Source organism: Capsicum annuum, chromosome 1, assembly GCF_002878395.1.
Source record: "Capsicum annuum cultivar UCD-10X-F1 chromosome 1, UCD10Xv1.1, whole genome shotgun sequence".
Lineage (NCBI taxonomy): Eukaryota > Viridiplantae > Streptophyta > Magnoliopsida > Solanales > Solanaceae > Capsicum > Capsicum annuum.
Genome location: NC_061111.1, coordinates 43,219,481 through 43,241,517, shown reverse-complemented (window position 1 = coordinate 43,241,517; position 22,037 = coordinate 43,219,481). Strand labels below are relative to the sequence as shown.

Here is a 22,037-nt window from a genome sequence, read left to right as displayed (position 1 = left end):
AATCATAATTTGACTTACCGACGTCTCCTATGAAGTAATGCCAAAGTGGAAAGTGATGTTAGAAACAAAATTTGACCTAAGAAATTGGTCAAATAGCAACAGTAGCAGTAATAACAATAACAACAAATGGTCAACAAGAACAAGATGAAGATGATAATGAAGTAGAAGATGATGATAATGAAGCAGAAGATGATGAATGAAGCAGCAGCAACAATGAACAACAAAAATCGTTAAGAGAGAGAAAACAATAATGGGTGAAAAGAGAGAGAAAAACACCTTTTTTTCCATCCGTATTCCGTTATATAGGCTAACATTTGAATCAAAGTGTAAATTTAAAAACTTGTGATTTATTTTTAAACTTCCTTAACTTTCTTAATCCATAATGAAGTAATTATCACCTTCACCTAATAATTAGACTTGCCTCATTTTTAAACTCTTTTGTCACCTGTGGTCCAAATCCCTTAGAAGCTAGTATAAGAATTAAATTTAGAATTTGTGGAACTTCTAAGTGTAAAATCAAACAAGGACACTTGTTCACTCTTTGTGTATTTGGGATCCCAATCCTATATATCTCATTTTTCACAAATAATTATACATATACCGCGAATTTACCGAAATATATGATTACCGTTACACCCCATCTTATAAAATATTTTTTGTTGTGCGTATTTATAACACAATATTATTACTATTTTAATAAATCTGTAACCCTCAATTCTTCTTATCGAACTCATATTTATACAAAAATAATGAATAACTAATTTCCAAATTAATACTAAAATGAATTTATTTATATTTAATTAGAATAAAATTATGAAATAACTTATCTAAAATTAGTCATAACAATATAAATATTCCCGAGATAACACAGTACCAACCAAACCAGCCCTCAGTGTACACTCAACGTGCATTGAATCAATAACACTTGACCTTACAACTGAAAATTCCGATTCTACAACTCTCCATTTTCTCCATTTGCAGCTGATTCAACAATGGATTCAACGATCCCGATTGCGATTGTATCGGCGATTATCGGAATTGTTATCGCTTTTCTAGTTTTCAGCAACTATTTCCAAAACAGGAAATCGGAAGTTGAATCTATCACCAATCAGCTGGAGACAATTCAAACCAATCAGAAAACTTCAAAGCCTCAGCAGTCTCACAAAAACACTTCCAAGAAATCGCAAGCTAAATCTCATTCTCATACCGCCGATCATAAGGTATAAATAACCGCTTACATTTACTATTGATTAAAAAAAAAAATTGATGGTTTTCCCTTTTTTTTCCTGGCTTTAGGGTTTGTTGATGGTTTTTTGCTATTGAAATTATTTAAATCTCTCAACTCTGTGCCTTGGAAATGTGCAATTTTTTGCAGTTTTGAGATTCTTTATGTAGAGTATTTATTTTTTGCTTTCTTGTATATCAATTTAGCTTAAGGCACAACGAATTTTTTGCATTTTTGCCAGTTCCTTTTTTTTTTTGGTATCATTTTAGCTTTTAGGCACGCTTTTTTTTTTTTTTCATTTTTGTTATTAGACTATTTTTAAGCTATTTTCCTGCTGGAACACTAGTCTTTTCTCCTGGTTTAGGACAGGATATGCTACCAGGATGTGTAGTTAAGAGTAAGAAAACTGAACAAATATATTCACTCAGTTTCAATTTATTTGTCTTACTTTCCTTTTTAGTCCCTTTCAATTTGCGGAAAGTTATGGAATGCCTCTTTCCATTTTGGCAACTCTTTGTTTCTAATTTTCCACGAGGCATATTTAAGACTACAAGATTTAAGGCATTTTGGTACATTCGACATATCTTTAGTTTAACATTATAAGATTCAAAGTTCTTTTTTACTTTCTTAAACTCCGTCCCAAGTCAAACCAGACAAACAAATTGAAATGGAGGGATACTTCTTATAAGTTTCTGGTTTCTGAATAATTGGAAGCTAAGTTACTCGAACTCAGACTCTTCATTTTCGGTGCCTCACCCGCGTCAACATGATATGAGTGTGGGTGTGGGATCGTACCCAATTGGGTCAACCGATTTTGGGGAAATTCCGGACTTTAATAGTTTCTGTAATCAAAACAAAAGCTAAGTTGAAATTGAAGAAAATGGAATACCTTGTATATAATATGTTATAGCTGTTTCCTTTTATCTCCTTTCAGGACTCTTGTTCAATATTTTATCCTCATGTTTTCCGCATAATATCTCATAGTTTAGGTTTTATAACTCTATTTTAGATATTTGTATTATTTTGAATCCCAGCACCCCAATCCATACTAGGATCCATATACCCGAATCTTAAAATTGGGATCATGAAGGATCCAACCTTTAAATCCGCACCCGAGTCTGAACACCTTAGATTGGAAGTTGCGGATGGGTAAAAATTTGCTCTAGCTGTTCTCTTTTTTCTTCTTTTTCTCATTTTAAATCACATATTTCTGTGAAATAATACAATCCATGAAGTGTAACCTTATGATTAATGATTAAGCTTCCTCCGAGCAGTTTTGCTTTTTTCTTTTTTGATTTCTTTCTGTAAGGTAGCAAACTTATATTCAAATTACTTCCTGAGCACTAAGATAGGGCTGGATTCGTACATCAGCCAAAAAGTACAAAGTTTGTATCTTGAAAGGCTCTGATAGTGTTAACGCGAACTTCTTGTAGTTGAATGTTTTATTGCTGAATACAAGCAAAGATCCAGGGTTTTACAGCATTTTCTGGGGAAAAGCATGAAATGCTTAGCTTATCACAGCGTAGTCAGAAATCGGATTATTCCTTAAAACTGGTATTAGAGACATATTGGTTCGAAGATAGGGAAGTCTAATTGGACCATTGAGAGTTTAATTAGTGATGGTTAATTTTGCTATGAGTTAAGCTGGTCTTGTTCTCTTCTCGTATATGTTTCACCTTCCTGCAAAGGAAACATCGCACCTTATATAGCGTAGAATTAGTAGAGATGGAGACCTAAAGCGGTATATTGTAAATTTTAGTAGTTTCCTTTAATAGCTTCACTTTGCTAAATCCTGTTTCTTCCTTCAACTTCACTTTGCTGTGATAGCTCATTTCTTTTCAACACTACATATAAATAACTCTCTGTCGTGGGGTCCCCAGTATGTTTCAACAGACTAGCCAAGTTGCTATCATCAGTTAAGGTGTTTCTGGATTTCACTGCAAATATCACTTTGAGCTGTGTATTCAATGACCAGGCAAGTGAAAGTGACATTTGGTATTGGCTATTACTGCAGGATGCAAACAAAAGGCATCACCCACTTGACTTGAACACTCTAAAAGGTCATGGAGATATTGTTACAGGAGTTTGCTTCTTATCAAATGCAGAGTCTTTGGCAACTGGTAATTTTTGGTTTTACGTGTTTGTATTGTTTGAGCTCTAAGCTTCAAACACCGAGTTGTATGATTGTCGTACTTCTACTAGCATCCACAAGAGTCTATGTATTAGTTTGTGGCTACAGTTAATTTGTCGAGATATGTATGTTGGAACCAGCAACTAGGGGTGGGCATTCGGTTTGTTCGGTTTGATTGTTGAATATCGATTTGGTTTTTCGATTTTCGGATTGACGAAAATTAAAACCATAACCAAACCAAAATTATTTCAATTTGGTTCGGTTTTTACAAATTCGGTTCGGTTATTTTGAATTTTTATTTTGGTTTTAAAGATTAAAGTAGTGAGCATTTAAAATTGGTGATTTTTCTAGAAAAATAATCTTTTTTTCAAATCTATTTTTCATTCCCAAATATAATTAATTCAACACACATGAAATAACCATAAATATCGACCTCGCTGAGTCATCACCGTTGGCGTGTTGGCAGTGGCCGCACTCGACAGCGACTGCCGACGGCAGTGACAAACTGAGCAAGTGAACTGAGCAAACGACTGTCGTTGGCAATGTTGAAATTTCAAATGAACTGACGAACTAAGGATGGTTGAGCGCCGCTGCAGCCTTCAGGTTAATGTTAGGGTTTAAAGCAAAGCAGTATATTGGGATTTAGGGTTACTAAATAATTATAATTTATATATATGTTATATCAGATTATATTATATTTTTAGTATATTTACATATATATTAAATTTTATATATATATGATAATATATTATTTATATAATTTCGGTTTTTCGGTTTATTCAAATTTTTTTTTTGTAAATCTAAAAATCAAACCGTTTAACCAAATTTCTAAAATTTGAAACCGAAATCAATTCGAAAAACCAAAAAACCAAGCCAAAATTAAATTTCGGTTCGATTTTTTGGTTTTTTCGGTTTAAACCAAAATATGCCCAGCCCTACCAGCAACCTCTTGGTTTTCAGTTTCTTTTGATAAATTCTCTTTGGGACAGGATTATATGTTTTGATAGAACCCTCCTCAAAAGGACAAGCTTTGTAGGACACAATTCCAAATTATTAATATGCTAATTGTGCTCGACTTTTCTTTTTCTTCCATTTTCTGAGCATCCGAGTCTTAAGGATTTTTCTAGAGCAACCCACTTATTCATATTGGTTTTGTATTTCATTGTGGAGTTTGGTCTGAACCCACTTGGTAGAATTATGGTTGCACCTGATCAGAACTCTTCATGGTGGTGGATGAGACGAGGAACTGATGCACGTCTTGTGAGAATGTTGTGACTTGTGCAGGACTTAAAAAAAATTTCTTGTGTAAGGTGGGAAGTATTCATTTCTATCTAACACTATTTAAAAAAAGCAATTGCTCTAGGATGATGTAGAAAGAACCTTATACAACTCTTCTGTTGCTTGGAAATGAGATGCGGTTGAAAGTAAGAAAAGATGTAATTCATATCAAAATCCCTTTGGTTTGCATTACTGTTTCTATACAGGTACCATCTGCTGAAAACTTTAATTAAAAGTGTATGCACGAGTGAGTCTTGCTTTATTCTCTTCCTTTCTGTTGCATCCTCCTCTTGAAGCTGTAGGGTTGAGTTTCTTCTATACAGAAAACAAATTTGGTATAAATGATATAGAATAACACAGGGCATAAAGAACTTATCTTACAAAAGAATAAGGAATTAAAATTTGACCAGAACTTTAATCAATGATACAATCACCGGAAAATTGTATGGTATAAATGCATTCTTTGTCCTAGGATATTCTTGGATTGGGTCAAAGCTACATGTAGCATTTAGTTGCAAGCATTTTAGCTCTTCAAAGAGCTTTCCCAACGGCGGAAAATAGTAGCAGATTCTCATTGTACTAACTGTGGCAATGAACCTTGGAGGATAAAGTTTTCTGGATGCTGCCTTGAGGTTGCCTTTGGAGTTTATTCTATCAGTTTTCCTGCAATGGCGGATTCATTGTCTTTGCAACAATTAATTACCTTAAATTTGTTCAGTTTCAAAGGCCTAATTCTCTAGAATTTTTTAAAAATGTTCTCCAAAAAAAATTACAGTATTTTCAGCGAGGGATATGGAAATCCTACTCACTTTCTTAAAGGACAAATTATTTACCAGTATTGGGATGAAGTAGGCCCCACATTGTGGAACTGAGTTGAGGATTCATGTATCCAAATCTAATTAGTTTGAGATAGATTGACCAATAGTTGGTCAATTGATTGGCATTCTGCTTTAAAATGTCAGTACAATATTTGGAACTGAAGAGAAAACGCCGCAGATGCACAAAAATATACACATAAAAGTGTTAGTTGTCTTTACTTTGAAACTTCTGAACATGTAAGCCTTTTTTACATGTTTTATACTTCCCACATGGAAATCGAAAGTCCTTCAACCATGCATCATCTCAAGACGCCACATAGTCCAGTTTCTGGGAAGGAAATATTCTTCAATTCGTTGCCAAAATTTATGAATATAAAAAGCCGTATAAAAGTCAGATCTCACTCTTACTCTTCTTATGATCAGCTTCCATTTCCTGTCTAATTGAAACAGAAAGGTAAACATTTAAATCTCATCTTAATAAATTGGCCATAAAATTTGTGTTAAATTTTGGAACAAAGTTGTAGGAATAATTTACTATTCTAATGAAGGTACCTTATCAGTTGCTTTGCCATCTTGTTGCTGATTGTGTCATCCTTGTTTCGTCAAACCCCTGTGCTGGGACTTATTGTAGGTTGAACATTACCATTGTGATTAGTGATTACGGGACAACTTACGCTAATAGGACTTGAATTCTGTTGAAAGTTTTTATGGTCTCAACTTCCCTTGTATGAATATTTTTCTAATGTCAATCTGTTTGGGGGATGGTAAGGGAGATAATTAACATTTTTTTCAATTTACATTTTTTTCTTATACATTCTTACTTCTATGGGAAGATAACAAAAGAGAGTGTAGGATAAGTGGAAGTAATTTTATGATTCTTTTTCCTAGTGGTTAAGCGCGGTAAATATACTTCTATATAGTAGCCTGAATAGTCATGTTATCCATTCTGTTCTATTCAGGTTCATATAGTATTGAGAGGATTCATTAACATCAATTATATGTTACATCAACCTACTGTACTCTCATAATTTGTCTGAGCTTGGATCTGCTATACTCTACAATACTAACTAGGGAGAGTTTAGAATAACCTTCTTTATTATATATGTTTATTACTTGCAAAACTCTTCTGAAATAGTGAGGGGATGTAAGAAGCTTTCAGAACATTGTCTTGCTTATATTTTTGGTCTATAAGAGAAAATACCTGTATGTATAGATAACTAAGGTAACTTAAACATATGACTTGGCTGAGCCACTCATTCATTTTTTACATACTTTCATGGCCGTGGTGTGTTACTAATGAGGGACATTTTTTATTTAACAAAATATATGTGTATTTGAACTACTATAACTAAAGAGAACATGCTTCAAATTGCAGTCATAATTACATCTTGCACATCTTCTATCACTTCAAAGGATCTATGGTTCTAGAAATATTTGTTCACATTCCATTTACGTATTTTGGTAGGAGGATGGGGGAGATAAATGTCAATCTTCCATGGAGATAGATGTCAATCTTCCATACTAATATTTTCCTCTTGCAGCTTGTGCTGACGGGGTTGTTCGGGTCTTCAAGTTGGATGATGCTTCAAGCAAAAGCTTTAAGTATGACTCTTACTGTTATTATTATTAAGACCGCACTCCAATTATTATTAAGATTCGAGCAAAAGCTTTATTGTTACTATTACTATTTATTATTGTTAGGTGTGAATTTAGTGGCAAATTTCTAACTCTAATCTATGGTGTATGTATCGTATTTAGGTTTATGAGAATTAATTTGCCTGCTGGAGGTCATCCAATTGCAGTTGCAGCTGCTGATGAAGCTGCAGTTGCAGTGGCATGCCATGCTCTTTTTGGTTCTTCCCTCTATATGTATGGTGAAGAGAAACCTAAAACAGGCGCTGATTCCAAACAGGCCAAGCTTCCACTTCCAGAAATCAAATGGGAACAGCACAAAGTTCATGACAAGAGAGCAATCCTAACTCTAGTTGGTACCAAGGCAACTTATGGCAGTGCTGATGGGAGCACAATCATTGTTTCATGTTCTGAAGGTAAGGCTGGATAATTTTTATGAACTTCTTTTCAAGCTTACCTAGAGAACTTTTGAGTCAAAAGTCGATGGATATTCTTGATTCTTGATTCTAGTAAAAGGTTCACGGGCTCATATTTGTAGCTGGAGAATGCATGATTATGGAGAACTGTCATGTATCTTATTGATTATTTGAATTCTATAACGGAGTTTTAAGTTTATTCAATTACATACTGTAGCTAATGCTGATTGGCCTAACTACTACGCTTAGCTTTTATCAGTAAAAGTTTTATTGAGGTAGCAAAAGACCAACACTATGTTTGTGCACAAAGATGTTTCATCCTTTACAGTACTATGTTTTTGAATATTTCAGTTAATTCTTTCCGGATTTCCTCACTATTTACAGCAATTTTTTTACACTATTGTCCTAATAAACTAAGGCATGTGAACTTTAAATACTGATTGGTGAAGTCTTTCCTTAGGAGCAGACACAATTTCTTTCCATTCAAACTACCCAAACTATACATGCTGGAACTGTCGTTGAGATATTCTTAAGCTCCCTTGTAATTTTTTGTCTTCCCATAAGCAATACAATTCTTTAGGGTTCTCCTCATGGTCCTCCTCAAGCCAAATATCTGCAAAAACATTCTGTCTAGTAACTATGCAGTGCAAAAATAAGCTGTCAGCTTCTTCATTATCAAACCCATGCTAATATTACTTGCTGCACATGTGAAAGCCCTCTTTCTCTCTCTCTCTGAAGATCCCCCTGTTTCAAACAGGCATCATGTGACAACTCTGCTGAAGAAGCTACTTTACTTGGGCCATAGACTTCCAAATCAAGGTTCTTGGCCTTCAAGCAGAAAAAAAAGTCTTTACTTATAACATGAAGTCACAGTGAATTTTCCATTGTTATTTGCAGTCCATATGAGCCTGAAAGGACTTCCCTTAAGTTGCCTTGACTGTCCCACCTCCAAAAGAAGTTGTATGGTGCTTTCAACTTACTACTTGAAGTAATTCCTTCCAAACCCCACATTCCATTCATTTTCTTCTAACTGTATGCTAAATTCTGTCTGTTTTGGCATTGTAGTATATCATTTGTCCTGAGATTGGATAAAAAGATGTGGACATTATATCCAATATCTTAACATTTTGTGTACATCAATGCATCAACTATCTAGTAATTGAGCTTGTTTGTAGATAGACAATGTCACTAATTACTGGAACTGTTAGTTACCTACTTCCCTAACATATTGTCCTTAACTACAGTGTCAATGATCGAAAATGCTACAATACCGAAATCACGTCCACTCCTGCAACAAATGGTTTGCCACGCCTCAACTTGGTAGTCTTTTTCTAAAAATCTTACTAAAGAAGATATATCACATTCTACCATAGAGTTGATAAGCTGTAGTCTTATTACAGAGTTTCAGAAGCAAAATTCAGATAGCAAAGAAAAGTCCGTACACTTTATTTTTCTCATACACATGCACACACAATTCATTCCAAGTACTTAAGTTTCCTCAACCTTAAGCCATATGATAGTACCACTTACTTTACCAATGAATTGATATATCACATTTGAAATTATTATACGATAAAATGAATATGGAAATGAAAACATAAATCAAGTTTCAATTTATCATTCAAAGTTTTGACTGGATCTTAGGATCAAATGGGGATTGTAGAACTGGGTTGAAGTTGCTTTACTTAGTCCAAATTATGAAGTTTGATGACACTACCTTAGCTTGGATTTTTGGTTGTGTTTTATTTTTTGTGTTCTCTCTGGGATCAAACACTTCTGCTGCTTGTTGCTATATTTGTAGGACGAATTGTCATAGTAACTCAGAAACTTGTTTGGCTGAAATTTCTGTTGTACACATCTTCAACTGCCAAAACTTAAGCTAAAGATCGTATGATGCAAAATCTTTTAAACATGCTATTGTTTTAATAGACATGTCTTGTGAATTTAGGTTATTGATGAAAGCAATTGATCTTGCTTCAAGCAATGCTCTTAATTGGTGTTTGTTGGAAAATTAAATTCCAATATGATCTCAAACTTACATTATAATTCTTTTGGAAGAAAGTGAATGCATTTGAATGACATGAAGGTTGGTCGTGATGTTCCAATGGACTTTGGATGCAAGTTTGAATTTTGATGGATATTAGTGATATGACCATAGACGTGTGACCTACTATTTCGTTATGCCTGAATTCCACTACCATTTTGTGTCAATAGTTCTTCTTTCTGCATGCGATTTTGTTTCTGTGATCTCATAGCCACAAACATCTCTACAACCAGATTCATCTTTTCCTTTCTTTTTTTGTGTGGGAAGAATCTTTTTTTCATAAAGCAAAATGACAAAGGAAATAATATGCTTCTGTATTTTTTTGGTTTTTTAGGTACTGATATTGTGCTTTTTCATGGAAAAAGTGGCAAGATTGTTGGGAACGTCGATACTAATCAACTCAAAAACAACATGGCTACTATATCTCCCAATGGGCGTTTTATAGCTGCTGCAGCTTTTACTGCTGATGTCAAGGTGAAGTTAGATGTTGCGACTTTATTATTTTGTGAGACTGAACTGCTTTAAGCTTTTATAAAGAGTCAACAAGTGATGAGCTACATTTTGTGTCAAATGTCAATGTTACTTAAGTAGTAGGAAAGTAATGTTAGGAAACTAGTTATTGGTAAGAGATAAAGGAAGCAAGTGTTCTTCTGTTCAATTTTTTTTTTTTGGGGGGTGGGGGGGGGGAGGCTAGATAGGAATAATAAAGAGCGGAACTAGTAACCTTGTACTAAATTTTTGCATCAGTGGTTCCCTCAGATGTTAAATTAGTAAAGACTTCCGCAGCTACATTCTTTTCAGTTGCCATCTTGTTGTTTAGTGTCAATCGTCTGGCATAAGAGTCACTATTATGTACAGTCTTGTCATTCTGGTGGTTGGAAGGACAGTTAGAACAAGGAGCTTGTGGTGGAGCTGTTCAAGAAAATAGAACAAATGGTTATGGACTGGCAGGGATTAAATGGGGAGGCTTGGCCACTACCAAAGCTCAGGAGATGGGCGAGAAGTTGATGTCTATGGGGGCATGGGGAAGTAGCGAATGCAGTTAGTATGTGGATTGGGACAACTGATTGCATCAGAGAAGCAGGTAGACAGGTGTTAGGGGGTCTTGATAGGTAAGTTGGGTGGACATAAGGGGAATGGTGGTGGAATGGAGAGGTCCAAGAGAAAGTAGAAGCCTAGAAGGTTATGTATATGGTGTTAATGGGAAGAATAGGTGAGGAGGCTAAGACGGCATAGAGAGAGGTATAAGACGGCAAAGACGGAACTGAAGTTAGCGGTTACAACGGCTAAAGGATAGCCTTTGAGCACTTGTATGAAGAGCTGGAGGGAAAAGGCTGAGATAGGAAGTTGTATAGGTTCACCAAGGTGAGGGAGAGGGAGAGTGCATGACCTGGACCAAGTGAAGTGCATCGAAGACGAGATGTCAAATTGTGAACGATGGTTTCATATATTTCTGACGTGGTTGCTGGATGTCATCAAAGAAGAGTTCTTTAACAAATTATGTCTTCTTAACAGGTTTGGGAGGTTGTGTACTCGAAGGATGGTGCTGTAAAGGAGGTTTCAAGAATTATGGAGCTCAAGGGGCATAAGGTAAATGGCATCACATCCTTGCATTGTGAAAGCCTATTTTCATCTTCTTCTTTTTTTATCCTTCTCTAGAGTTCTGGATCAATATGATCTGAGTTCAGGTTTGTCTGATGATGTTTCTAGGGTGAACAAGATGTGGACAGGCTTATTATTTGTCTTCATTTGTACTTGGGTGAAATTTTTTAGCTTAATATTAATATTTTAGGGAAAGGGGAATTTTATAAAATTTGTAAGGGATTGTCAGTTTGAAGTATGCTATATCAGCGAAAACCTCCCTGGATTCAAATACTTTGCAGTTGATCTTAGATTGGGACTTCCTCTTTTTATTTGTGTTCATGATTCAGCTGATGAATGAATCTTGATTTTATTATACATTTACAATGCTCTCTCCACTTGACTGTGTCATACGGTTGCGATGAACTTTTCCGATTGACCTTTTTCTTTTTGGGTTTTGCTGTTATTTGTTGCTTTATTCAATTGTTCCTGTATATATTCAAATTTCATATGGGTGCTGTACAGAGTGCAGTGACGTGGCTATGCTTTAGCCCGAATTCTGAGCAAGTAATCACTGCATCAAAGGATGGTACCATCAGAGTGTGGAATATTAATGGTATATCTTTTCTTCCATAGCTCTTATTAGTTTCTAATTTACCATTATTACCTCGTCTAATTAATTTTCCTTTGGCTCTTGTGTGCAACACTCTTGTTCTGCAGTGCGCTATCATCTCTCTGAGGACCCTAAGACATTAAAGGTGTTCCCTATTCCCCTTAAGGATGCGAATGGCACAACTTTACACTATGATCGTTTGTGCATATCACCTGATGGAAAGATATTGGCCACTACTCATGGGTCAATGATCCAATGGCTATGTCCGGAGACTGGGAAGGTTTTGGACACAGCTGAAAAAGCACATGATGGTATGCTTTTCAAATTACTTAGCGCCTTCGTAAAAAAATCTTCCACCATTTTCATCCGTTTGTATGTGTAGAACCAATCTGTAGAAATTCTTCTATATTTGAAATAGCTATGAGCCTGTGACTGGATGCTTCTTGGCAACAGTTCAACTTTTCACTCCTTTCCTAATAGACAACAAGAACCTGAATGGAATACATCAGTACATCCCTTGGGAACATTCTGCAAATCCCATCCTACCATGCCTACCCCATCAAAAGGAGGAGGAAGAGTCATATAGTGTTAGATAGAATCTAAGTGACGCATCATCCCCATTCTTTGCTTTCATTTTGTTGAGCTCTGTATTGTCTTGATTCCTCTTCTTTTCCTCATGACGGTTACGTTTCCAGTTTCCTCGGGAGTTGTGAACATTTTAAGTTAGATTTCATTGTTCCTAGGTGTTGTGAGTCTTCTGTTCAGGAACCATACTTACTATTCTTGTTTTAAGTCATAAATTGTCTTAGAACCTATGGTTTGCTTTGATGCTTACATAGTTTCTGCGCTGTAGTTGAAATTTTGTATGTAGCAATATGATGTCTTTGGTCAATAGGAGATGAGAAAGGGGTGTCATAGGTCGATAGGAGATGAGAGGGGATTAGCTCAATAAGAGATGAGAGTACATTATATTGCTTCATACAGGATTTTATGAGGATGGATGCACCACTGTTGACCCTAGAAGAGGGACGATATCATGAGCATAGGATTCTAGACTTGCAGTTCTTGTGCTGGCCAAAGTGAGAACTGAAAGCTACTGAAATGTAGTTGGACGAGAGATGATAAAATAGTGATTTTCTTTTTCCAAAAGAGTGTAACTTTTACAATCGTGTAAGTAGTTTTATATTTTCAAGTTACAAGTAATTAATTGATCAGCAACCTGAAGAGATGATTAGTGAACTTGGGATTAAAAAAAGAATCAAAAGAGTGTTTTTAAATAAAATGAAAGAGATAAGAAAATAAACTGAAACAACTAGAAGAATAGGAAAACTGTAAAAAATGACCATCTAATAAAGATACCAGAAAAGAATGGCCTAAGTATCACAATTGATTACTTAACCGATGTTTTATGACATTGCTTGTATGTCCAAACATAAAATACTACAAAAATGAGAGTCGTAAAAAACCTAAAAAAGAAAGTTTCCGACAAAGATGCAAGTTATTTGTTCATTGACTTGTGCACCACAATACTTTTGAGTCTGGTTTACAAGAAAACAGAATTTGGGGAAGTAGCAAGGATTCCTGTGAACTCAGAGCATTCAACGTGGCTCTTCCACTATGGCTGTTACTTGTTAGTCCAGCCACGGTATCAACTTGTGTTGATTTGAAAATTTATTTTCTTCCACTTTTTGTGTACAGGTGATATCACTGACATGGCATGGTCGCCTTCTCCGATTCCAATGGGTAAGTCTCTCTCCCATCCCAAATGAAGTTCTCTATTTTATGTGTTTCTGTTTTATTTTATTTCAGCTTTTTTCCTCTTTTTTTGGAAGTCTTCCGTCACTAAGTCAAACAATAGTTGGTCTCTTTTGGCTTGCATCTTGGTTTCAATCTGTCTTCCCCTTAGTTTAATGGCTTTTCTGAAGTCTAACATTTTTAACTATATATTTAGCAAGTATGGAGATAAGACTCGCTTTCTCTCATTAAAATTATGATGGAGAAAAGTATGAAAAATTGGAGCGAAAAGGAAAAATTGAATGAATAGTACGACCAAATCCTCGGGGTTGAGGAGGAAGCTATCCATTTACACTTCCTCCCGCTGTTGAAAAAGTTGTGCTCCCTATGTTTCACTTTGATTGTATTAATTTGATTGGACGTGGAGTTTAAGAAAGTAAAGAAGTCCTTTGAATCTTGTGGTCTTAAACTAAAAATATGTATAATACCAAAATGTTTTTATTCTTTGTAGTCTTAAACATGTCATGGCACGTGGGATGTTGGAATTAAAGAGTTGCCAAATTAGGAAAGAGGAATTCTTATTGAAACAGACCAAAAAAGAAATTAAGACAAACAAATTGAAATGGAGGGAGTAGTAACTTGATAACCATCAGGCTTTAAATTCATTCAGCAAGGATTTCCAATGACAGCAGAAGAAAATTATTAGTGTTTCATTTGTGAGAAACAACAACAACAAACCCAGTATATTCCCACATAGTGGGTCTGGGGAGGGTAGAGTGTACGCAGTCCATACCACTACCTCAAAAGAGGTAGAGAGGCCGTTTCCGATAGACCCCCAGCTCAAGATAAGAGGCAGTATACAGAAGCATGCAAGGCATAGAACAGGATTAAATAACGCAGGAAATCATTTGTGAGAAACAGTTCCAATAAAACGTTGCTTTCTGGAAATGGTCTAACATTATTAAGTTGCTTTTCTTTTTGTTGTATCAGGTGACAAGCGAATTCTGGTGTTGGCTACAGCCAGTGTGGATAAGAAAGTGAAGTTGTGGGCAGCTCCATCCCTGAATGCATCATGAATGAACGAGAGCCTTTCCCGTGAATGACAAGCTTTTGTTGTCTCGCCCAGTTTTTTTAACTAATGGACTCTAGGGGAACTTACAATCAGAAGAGCAGAACACAGCCGAGGTTAAAGGATTGAGTGCTTACATCTTTTGAGGGCTTTTGTTATGCAAGAGAGATTTAACCAGAATGTAGTAAAGCTAGAGGAAAATTTTGATGGTATACACATGGGTGGTCGTTTTTAGTGTTGAGATTTGAGGAATGATGAGTTTGTTGCTGATCTATTTTAGATCTTAGAACTGGAAAAGGTACTGTTTGTTCTGTTTCAATTTAAAAGAAGAATACATAATCTGAAGTTTCATTCTCTTGCAGAAGAGAGTAGACAGTGATCTGCTTGTTCACATTTGTTGGCAACTTAATAGAAAAAAGGAGTTCTCTTTACCGTTCAGTCAAAGATAACTACTACAATAAATAAATAGGGAGTTCTATTTTACTTTCTGTAAAAAATAATAACTGATCCGCTTGTTCATGTTAATCCGTCAAATTTGCTAGAAAAAGGAGGTATATTTCCTGTCCGTAGCAAAAAAAAGAACAAACAAAAAATGAGGAAGTTTGTTTTTGCTTGCGGTAGAAGGTAGACACTGTTCTGCTAATCAGTTTTGTCATCAACTTATATAGTGATCTTTTTAAAAAAAATAAAAATGGTAAGGACATTACAAGGTTCTGCTAATCAGCTTTGTCATCAACTTATATAGTGATCTTTTTTAAAAAAGAAAATGGTAAGGACATTATAAGGTAGGAAATCAAATTCTCACCCATAAGAGAGTTCAGGTAACCAATCAGCAGAGCTGTTATATTGGAACATTAAAAGTGTCCAGAAGGGAAAAGAAACTGTAGAGTAGAGCAGTGATCTTGAAGAAGAAAGGTATTAAATAATATTCCCTCCGTCTTAATTTACAATGAAGACACATAGGAAAAAATATACGCCCACCGTGGGGCTCGAACCCACGACCACAAGGTTAAGAGCCTTGCGCTCTACCAACTGAGCTAGACGGGCTTCTGATAACGTATTGCAAGTATTAGTTTAAAGTCTTATTTTTCCTCCTCAATTTTCAAATACCAAAGTACTATTGCAGCGCCTTTTACTTTGATTTTTAAAAAAATTGACCCATTCACAATTTGTGTCATATATTCTTCCATAAAAGTCATGCTAATCTTCTCTATATATCATTTTAATTTTATCGGATGTTCCCAACAGGACACTTTTTACTTCGTGAAATGTAGGAATGGTTCAAACGTTGAATAACTTCTTGGCAATTTGTACAAGGTTAAATACACTTGCTTTGATAGCTCATTCTTAATTACAAGATGGTGCATATAGAAGATTATTATAGAATAGAACTAGCCATTAAACTACAAGTGTTACAGTTTAGATTACATTAAGAAAAAAAACACAAACTATGCAAGCACTCCATTATATATAGTGCTTGATAGAGCAACAGCACGTACATTCACCACTTAATCCAACATTTTACTAAATCAACTTGTCTCATAACACAAAGAGAACAGGATTACACATTTAATATAACAACAACAAAAAGGGATTTCAAAAAAAAGTTTTATTGCATTTATTCAGATTTGAAGGGAGTTGCAGATCCATCAACTTTGTCTTCCATTCTCAATTTCTCTCTTCTCTGTCATCATCATTCACAAGACAAGACAAAGACACAAGTTAGATATTTAACATGCTTCCTTCATTCATCGCTAAAAGCTTTTCATGTTATGTTATATTATATATTTTCTATGATAACATTTTGCTATAGCAATCAGCCAATCACAAAGTATTTGAACAAAGGACGTTGGTATGAAGAGATTTTACTGTATTTCTTTGTACCTTAGGAAAAAGAAAACAAAAAGGACAATGAAAGCTCTTAATGTTCCCACAAAATGAAAGAACTACATGACCTTTTCTCTTGATCCAACTGTTATATTACATTTTTAACAAAATTATTTTTGGAAAAAAGCATGTTTTTTTGAACTATATGAAGGTTTCTTTTTTTTTTTTCCTTTTTTCTTCAATTTGACCTTATTTTGTTGAAAGAAAATATAAAAAGAGAGAATCTTTTGTTGATACCTTTTCGAAAATTTCTTTCTGGTATCGGTACCCCTGCAATAAACAAACAACAATATTATAGAAAACAGTATTACATATAAGCGGAACCAAAATTTAGAGTTTATGAGTTATGAACTTGCCCTTCGACTTATAATTTCTCATAGTTTTTGAGTTTACAATTAAATATTTATACATAAACGTTAACGTTGAACTGACCTTGTCCGTTCCATAGAGGTAATCACAGTAAGTGAAGACTGAAGCAAAGTTGCTATGACAACTTTCCCCAACAAAATGGTGATAATCATGGTATATTGCTCCTCCATAAAATGGTATATATTTTGAAGGACTCCATGGAAATTCATACCTGCATGAATTAATTAAAATCAACATTAGAAATGATTTCTTCTAAAAAATAATTATTAGTGGTGTAATAATGAAATGGTCAATTGACCAAGATGTCATTCAGATCCAAACTCGTGATACTACAATTTAAATTATGATATCTTAGCCATTAAATGACTACCTGATCAATTGAGGAGCAACAATCAAAAGGGCACTGAAATTCAAACTCGTGACACTATAATGCAAATCGTGACAAATTAAAATTAATTGAGATGCGTACCCGCTATGTGTCTCAATGGCTTCAATTTGTCTCAAGACAAACCAAAGCCAAAAAGTGAACATGTGACAAGGAACAATAAGTGGGCCAAGAAAAGAAGCCAAGCCCAAGATAATAATCTCAGCCCAATGGGCATAAGGTGCTGCAAAACTAATTGGGGCCACATATTCATGATGGACTCTGTGGATTTTGTCATAACCCCATTTATAGTGATGGAGCATTCTGTGAAGCCAATAATTTGCATAATCTTCTACTAAGAAATACACAAGTAATTGCCAAAACACTTCTGATGCTGATGGCAGGGGCAAACTTGTCCTTATACCAACCCACTGCATAAACTCCAAAAACAGCACAAATATTAATAACACGAATAAAAAATTATTTTTTCTATCTTTTTTTGTCTTTTTCTTCATTTTTCATTGCAAGATGTCAAGAGGCACTAGCATCAAATCTTGGGTTGCATTTAGGGTTCATTGAATTTAATGTAGACTTCAGTGAAAAAGATTCTACTTCAATAGTTTTTTTTTCAAACTAATAATAATAATAATAATAATAAATTAATACATAAGGGGTAGGTGAAGGAAAAATAAAGAAGAAATCAAAAGATGGAAAATCATATCGTGTAAAAGTTCATATAGCCAATTAATTGAACTACTTAGATCCCTCACGTAGTTCATCTCAAGACATGCATGGATTTCTTGACGTACTTATATCCCTCGTAGATGTTCTTGTTGCATACACGAAATTTTTTAGCGTAAGAAAATTCTTATAAAATAAATTTTATAAAATGTTACGATCTGAAGATTCGATTCAAAGATCTCAAAACCATAAATTTAACTACAAAGGTATAATTAGAAATGTTCAAAATGATAAAAGGAAATGTTCAGAATTGTCAATTTTTACATGCAAATAATAAATGCACCGTATTAGTTTTTTTTTTTTTTTAAATCACTATCAAAGTATTTTTAACTCGATATAGCATATTATTTGCTTTATTTTCTAAGCTACCAAATTAAATTTATTACGTGGTATTGTATTGTTTATTTTAACTTATATAACTAACGATCCCCCTCTATAAGAATAAGGGGGACATTCAGTGTTGCAATAACTATAGGGGGATTAAGTTACTGAGTCACTCTATGAAGATCTGGGAGAGAGTGGTCGAGGTGAGGCTGAGACGGATAGTGTCTATCTCGGAAAACCAGTTCGGATTTATGCCCGGCCGCTCGACGACGGAGGCAATTCACCTGGTACGGCGGTTGGTGGAGCAATATAGGGAAAGGAAGAAGGATTTGCACATGGTGTTCATCGACCTAGAAAAGGCGTACGACAAAGTCCCCAGGGAGGTGCTTTGGAGATGCTTGGAGGTGAGTGGAGTACCGCAGGCATATAGCAGAGTAATTAAGGATATGTATGAGGGAGCGAAAACCCAGGTGAGGACGGCGGGAGGAGACTCAGAGCATTTCACTGTCCTGACAGGATTGCATCAGGGATCTACTCTTAGTCCCTTTTTGTTTGCGCTAGTAATGGATGTGTTAACGCGGCGTATCCAAGGGGAGGTGCCGTGGTGTATGCTTTTTGCAGACGATGTAGTCCTGATAGATGAGACGCGAGGGGGTGTGAACGACAAATTAGAGCTGTGGAGGCAAACTCTGGAGTCTAAAGGGTTCAGGGTGAGCAGAACCAAGACAGAGTATGTGGAATGTAAGTTTAATGACGTAAGGCGAGAGAATGAGGTAGTGGTGAGGCTAGAAGCGCAGGAGGTAAAGAAAAGGGATAAGTTCAAGTACCTCGGGTCCGTGATCCAGAGTAACGGTGAGATTGACGAGGATGTCTCGCACCGTATCGGGGCGGGATGGATGAAGTGGAAACTTGCATCGGGGGTGCTGTGTGATAAGAAGGTGCCGCCCAAGCTTAAAGGTAAATTCTATAGGGTGGTAGTCCGTCCGGCCTTGCTGTATGGAGCGGAGTGTTGGCCAGTTAAGAACTCCCACACCCAAAGAATGAAGGTGGCAGAAATGCGGATGTTGCGCTGGATGTGTGGACTGACCCGAAGGGATAGAGCTCGGAATGAGACTATCCGGGAGAAGGTTGGGGTGACTTCAGTGGAGTGTAAGATGCGGGAAGCACGATTGAGATGGTTCGGACACGTGAAGAGGAGGGGCATGGATGCCCCGGTCCGTAGGTGTGAGAGGCTAGCGTTGGATGGTTTTAGACGGGGTAGGGGTAGACCGAAGAAGTACTGGGGTGAGGTGATTAGGCGGGACATGGAACAGTTACAGCTTACCGAGGACATGACCCTAGATAGGAAGGTCTGGAAGACGCGAATTACGGCAGAGGATTAGGGCCTGTTCGGGTCGCTAATGTAGGGAGGTAATTGGTGGGGGTGTATTCCTGGTATGATTCCGTATTCAATGTTCTGTTCCGTGTTCCGTGTTCTATGTTTGTTACGAATCTGTGTGCTTTCCTCTGCTTTATATTCCTGCATTCCTGCTTTACTCTGTTTTATATTCCTTATGGCTGCAGTATCTATGTTATGTCATCTGCTTCTGTGCTGTACTATGTGTTTGTTTGATATCTCGTAACTTGAGCCGGGGGTCTTTCGGAAACAGCCTTTCTACTTCATCAGAGGTAGAGGTATGGACTGCGTACATCTTACCCCCCCAGACCCCACAAAGTGGGAATACACTGGGTTTGTTGTTGTTGTTGTTGTTGTATATAACTAACGATATCTTTAAATATTCGAAATACGACAGCTTGTTTTTTCATGGCCGGCTTTAAAAGTTTTTAAAAAGGGCATGTATTTTAAACCCTAAAAACTTAGAGAGGCCATATTTCTTTTAGGCAATACTAGGTTATACTTTTTTGAAATAAAAATTGATTACTAGTTATAGAAAAGTAAACTTTTCATATAAAAATGAAAAAATCATTAAAAAAAATGTGACATGTCTTTAAAAAATTAGAAGAATATATTTCATGAAAAAAATAATACAATTAACTTTTTTTTAAAAAAAATTAAAATTAAAATTAATCTTTAATTTTGATATTAGACCACTAATATATTTGAATTGTTCTTGTATCCAAGAGTTCAAGAGTATTTCCAGCAGTTTTTCTTTTATTTTGGTTGCATGTTTATTCGAACTGAAACAATCATTAGCAAAAAGGGTATTTTTGAACTACTATTTAGCTGTCAGCAAGTTACTTTTGGGGATCAAATTTTCAAGGGGCAATATTGTCATTTTTTATATAAATAAATTCAAAAATAAAATAAAAAATTGTGCATGGATGGGTATTGGGTACACACCTCAATGATGGGATAAGAGAGAAGTTGAAGAGGACCAACAGCAAATACAAAAGTGATGATCACTTTTCTATAACATTCCATCATTTCAGATAAAGAAAATCTTGTCTTGGGTTGAATCTTGTACATTTCAAACTTGTTGGACCTCATTAGCTCAATAAAAACCATTGGTAAAGGGACCAATGTGTAGAAAATGATCAAGAATATTGTGTTGTGACAATAGAGATAGAAATCTGATTTATCACCTGTATATTTGAACCATAATGTTTCTCCAAATGTCAAATTCCTCCCTAGAGACATTGAAGCCTCTTCAATGCTTTCAAATGGCAACATTGTTGTAAATGTGGTGGTTGTTTTTTTGCAACAATGTTGGATCTTATGTCTCTTCTTCTTGGTTTTTCTTGATTTTCTTTTTTTTTTTGTGAACTCTCTCTCTATATATATATTTAGAATATATATATAGAGAGAGAAGAAAAGATGAAAAGGGAGGTTTGTAGATAGAAATTATAAGCTTTATACAAAGAAAAAAAAGTAAGAGAGACGTGTGTGTGAGAGAGAGAGAGAGGGAGAATGGTAGTAGTAATGGAGAAAGGAAAGTGGAAGACTTAAAAATTATAGGATGGAAGTGGTGGAGAGAAATAATAGGATTATCATTAGGTGCACTATAATTGTGGATTGTTTATTGCATAGTTTTAAGTTTAGGATCCACAATTTTTAGCTTGGGACAGTAAATTATAGTCAAATCTTGCAAATATTTATGTAGAGATTGTTATGCCATATTGAGTAGTAGTAATATTCTCTAGCTATAACCAAGCTTGGTTGGTCTAATGGTTAGCTTACTCGATCGTTTAAATAAGTGTCGGAGATTCGATTCCTGTTTTGTGCATGCAGCAACCAATTGGTCAGCGACAAACCCTTAAATGGAGCTCAGATCCGTGAAGGATTAGTCTTTGGCCCATCGGACTGGGGAATATCTTGGGAAACCAAAAAAAAAATTCTCTAACTCTCAATTTGTTTAGTTTGATTTGTGTGTTTGACACTTACAATTTGTTTGTCTGGTTTTTGATTTGATATTTTTTTATGAAGGAGGTTTAACAAATCACTTGCACCACCCTGGCTCCGCCCTTGCTTGGCACAAATCAAATTTAAGAAAATAAAGAATATTATTGAATTTTATTGTTTTAATCTAAACATATGTAGAATGTAGAACAATGTCTTTGATCTTATAGTCTTAAATATATAGAGTGAAAAGTTAAAATTAGAGAATTGTTAAAAGAAAAATAGACATTATTATTTAAACGGACTAAATAAAACAAATAATAAATTAAAACAAAGAAAATATTATATGTATATAATTTAAATACTTACTAAACACGTTATGATTACAATAATGTTACGATTTTGGATTCCATTAATTTAAATATTATATGTAGTCGCTGATGAATTATTTGAAGAAAACGAATTTTCTTCGTT

At 35.3% G+C, this 22,037-nt stretch overlaps 2 protein-coding genes and 1 non-coding gene across 3 annotated transcripts; 1 reads left to right on the top strand and 2 right to left on the bottom strand.

Moving 5' to 3' along the window:
- The first annotated feature begins 841 nt into the window (after positions 1 to 841).
- Positions 842 to 14,920, top strand: LOC107873094 (transducin beta-like protein 2). The gene is made up of 10 exons (XM_016719823.2): positions 842 to 1,220; positions 3,240 to 3,345; positions 6,994 to 7,054; positions 7,211 to 7,500; positions 9,879 to 10,018; positions 11,060 to 11,134; positions 11,651 to 11,741; positions 11,846 to 12,049; positions 13,437 to 13,481; positions 14,463 to 14,920. Exons 1-10 carry the CDS (start codon positions 993 to 995, stop codon positions 14,546 to 14,548), a joined length of 1,326 nt encoding a protein of 441 aa, XP_016575309.1. The 5' UTR covers positions 842 to 992; the 3' UTR covers positions 14,549 to 14,920.
- A 595-nt stretch (positions 14,921 to 15,515) lies between these two features.
- TRNAK-CUU lies at positions 15,516 to 15,588 on the bottom strand. The gene has a single exon. It is a non-coding gene; the product is annotated as a tRNA-Lys (tRNA).
- A 315-nt stretch (positions 15,589 to 15,903) lies between these two features.
- Positions 15,904 to 21,285, bottom strand: LOC107873120 (methylsterol monooxygenase 1-1). Its single transcript, XM_016719852.2, has 5 exons — positions 20,568 to 21,285; positions 17,267 to 17,592; positions 16,861 to 17,008; positions 16,666 to 16,698; positions 15,904 to 16,225 (listed from the first exon to the last, which is right to left on the bottom strand). The coding sequence occupies exons 1-5, from the start codon at positions 20,895 to 20,897 to the stop codon at positions 16,160 to 16,162; spliced, it is 903 nt and encodes a 300-aa protein (XP_016575338.1). The 5' UTR covers positions 20,898 to 21,285; the 3' UTR covers positions 15,904 to 16,159.
- Between the last annotated feature and the right edge of the window lie 752 nt (positions 21,286 to 22,037).

Excerpts from the sequence above, each read along its gene's own strand:
- LOC107873094 (XM_016719823.2), top strand. The coding sequence starts at position 993 with ATGGATTCAACGATCCCGATTGCGATTGTATCGGCGATTATCGGAATT. Across the intron at positions 10,019-11,059 it reads CTTTTACTGCTGATGTCAAG|GTTTGGGAGGTTGTGTACTC; the intron begins GTGAAGTTAGAT and ends TCTTCTTAACAG. Across the intron at positions 13,482-14,462 it reads GCCTTCTCCGATTCCAATGG|GTGACAAGCGAATTCTGGTG; the intron begins GTAAGTCTCTCT and ends TTGTTGTATCAG.
- LOC107873120 (XM_016719852.2), bottom strand. The coding sequence starts at position 20,897 with ATGTTGCCATTTGAAAGCATTGAAGAGGCTTCAATGTCTCTAGGGAGG. Across the intron at positions 16,699-16,860 it reads ACCTCTATGGAACGGACAAG|GGGTACCGATACCAGAAAGA; the intron begins GTCAGTTCAACG and ends TGTTTATTGCAG. Across the intron at positions 16,226-16,665 it reads AGAAAGAAATTTTCGAAAAG|AGAAGAGAGAAATTGAGAAT; the intron begins GTATCAACAAAA and ends TGATGATGACAG.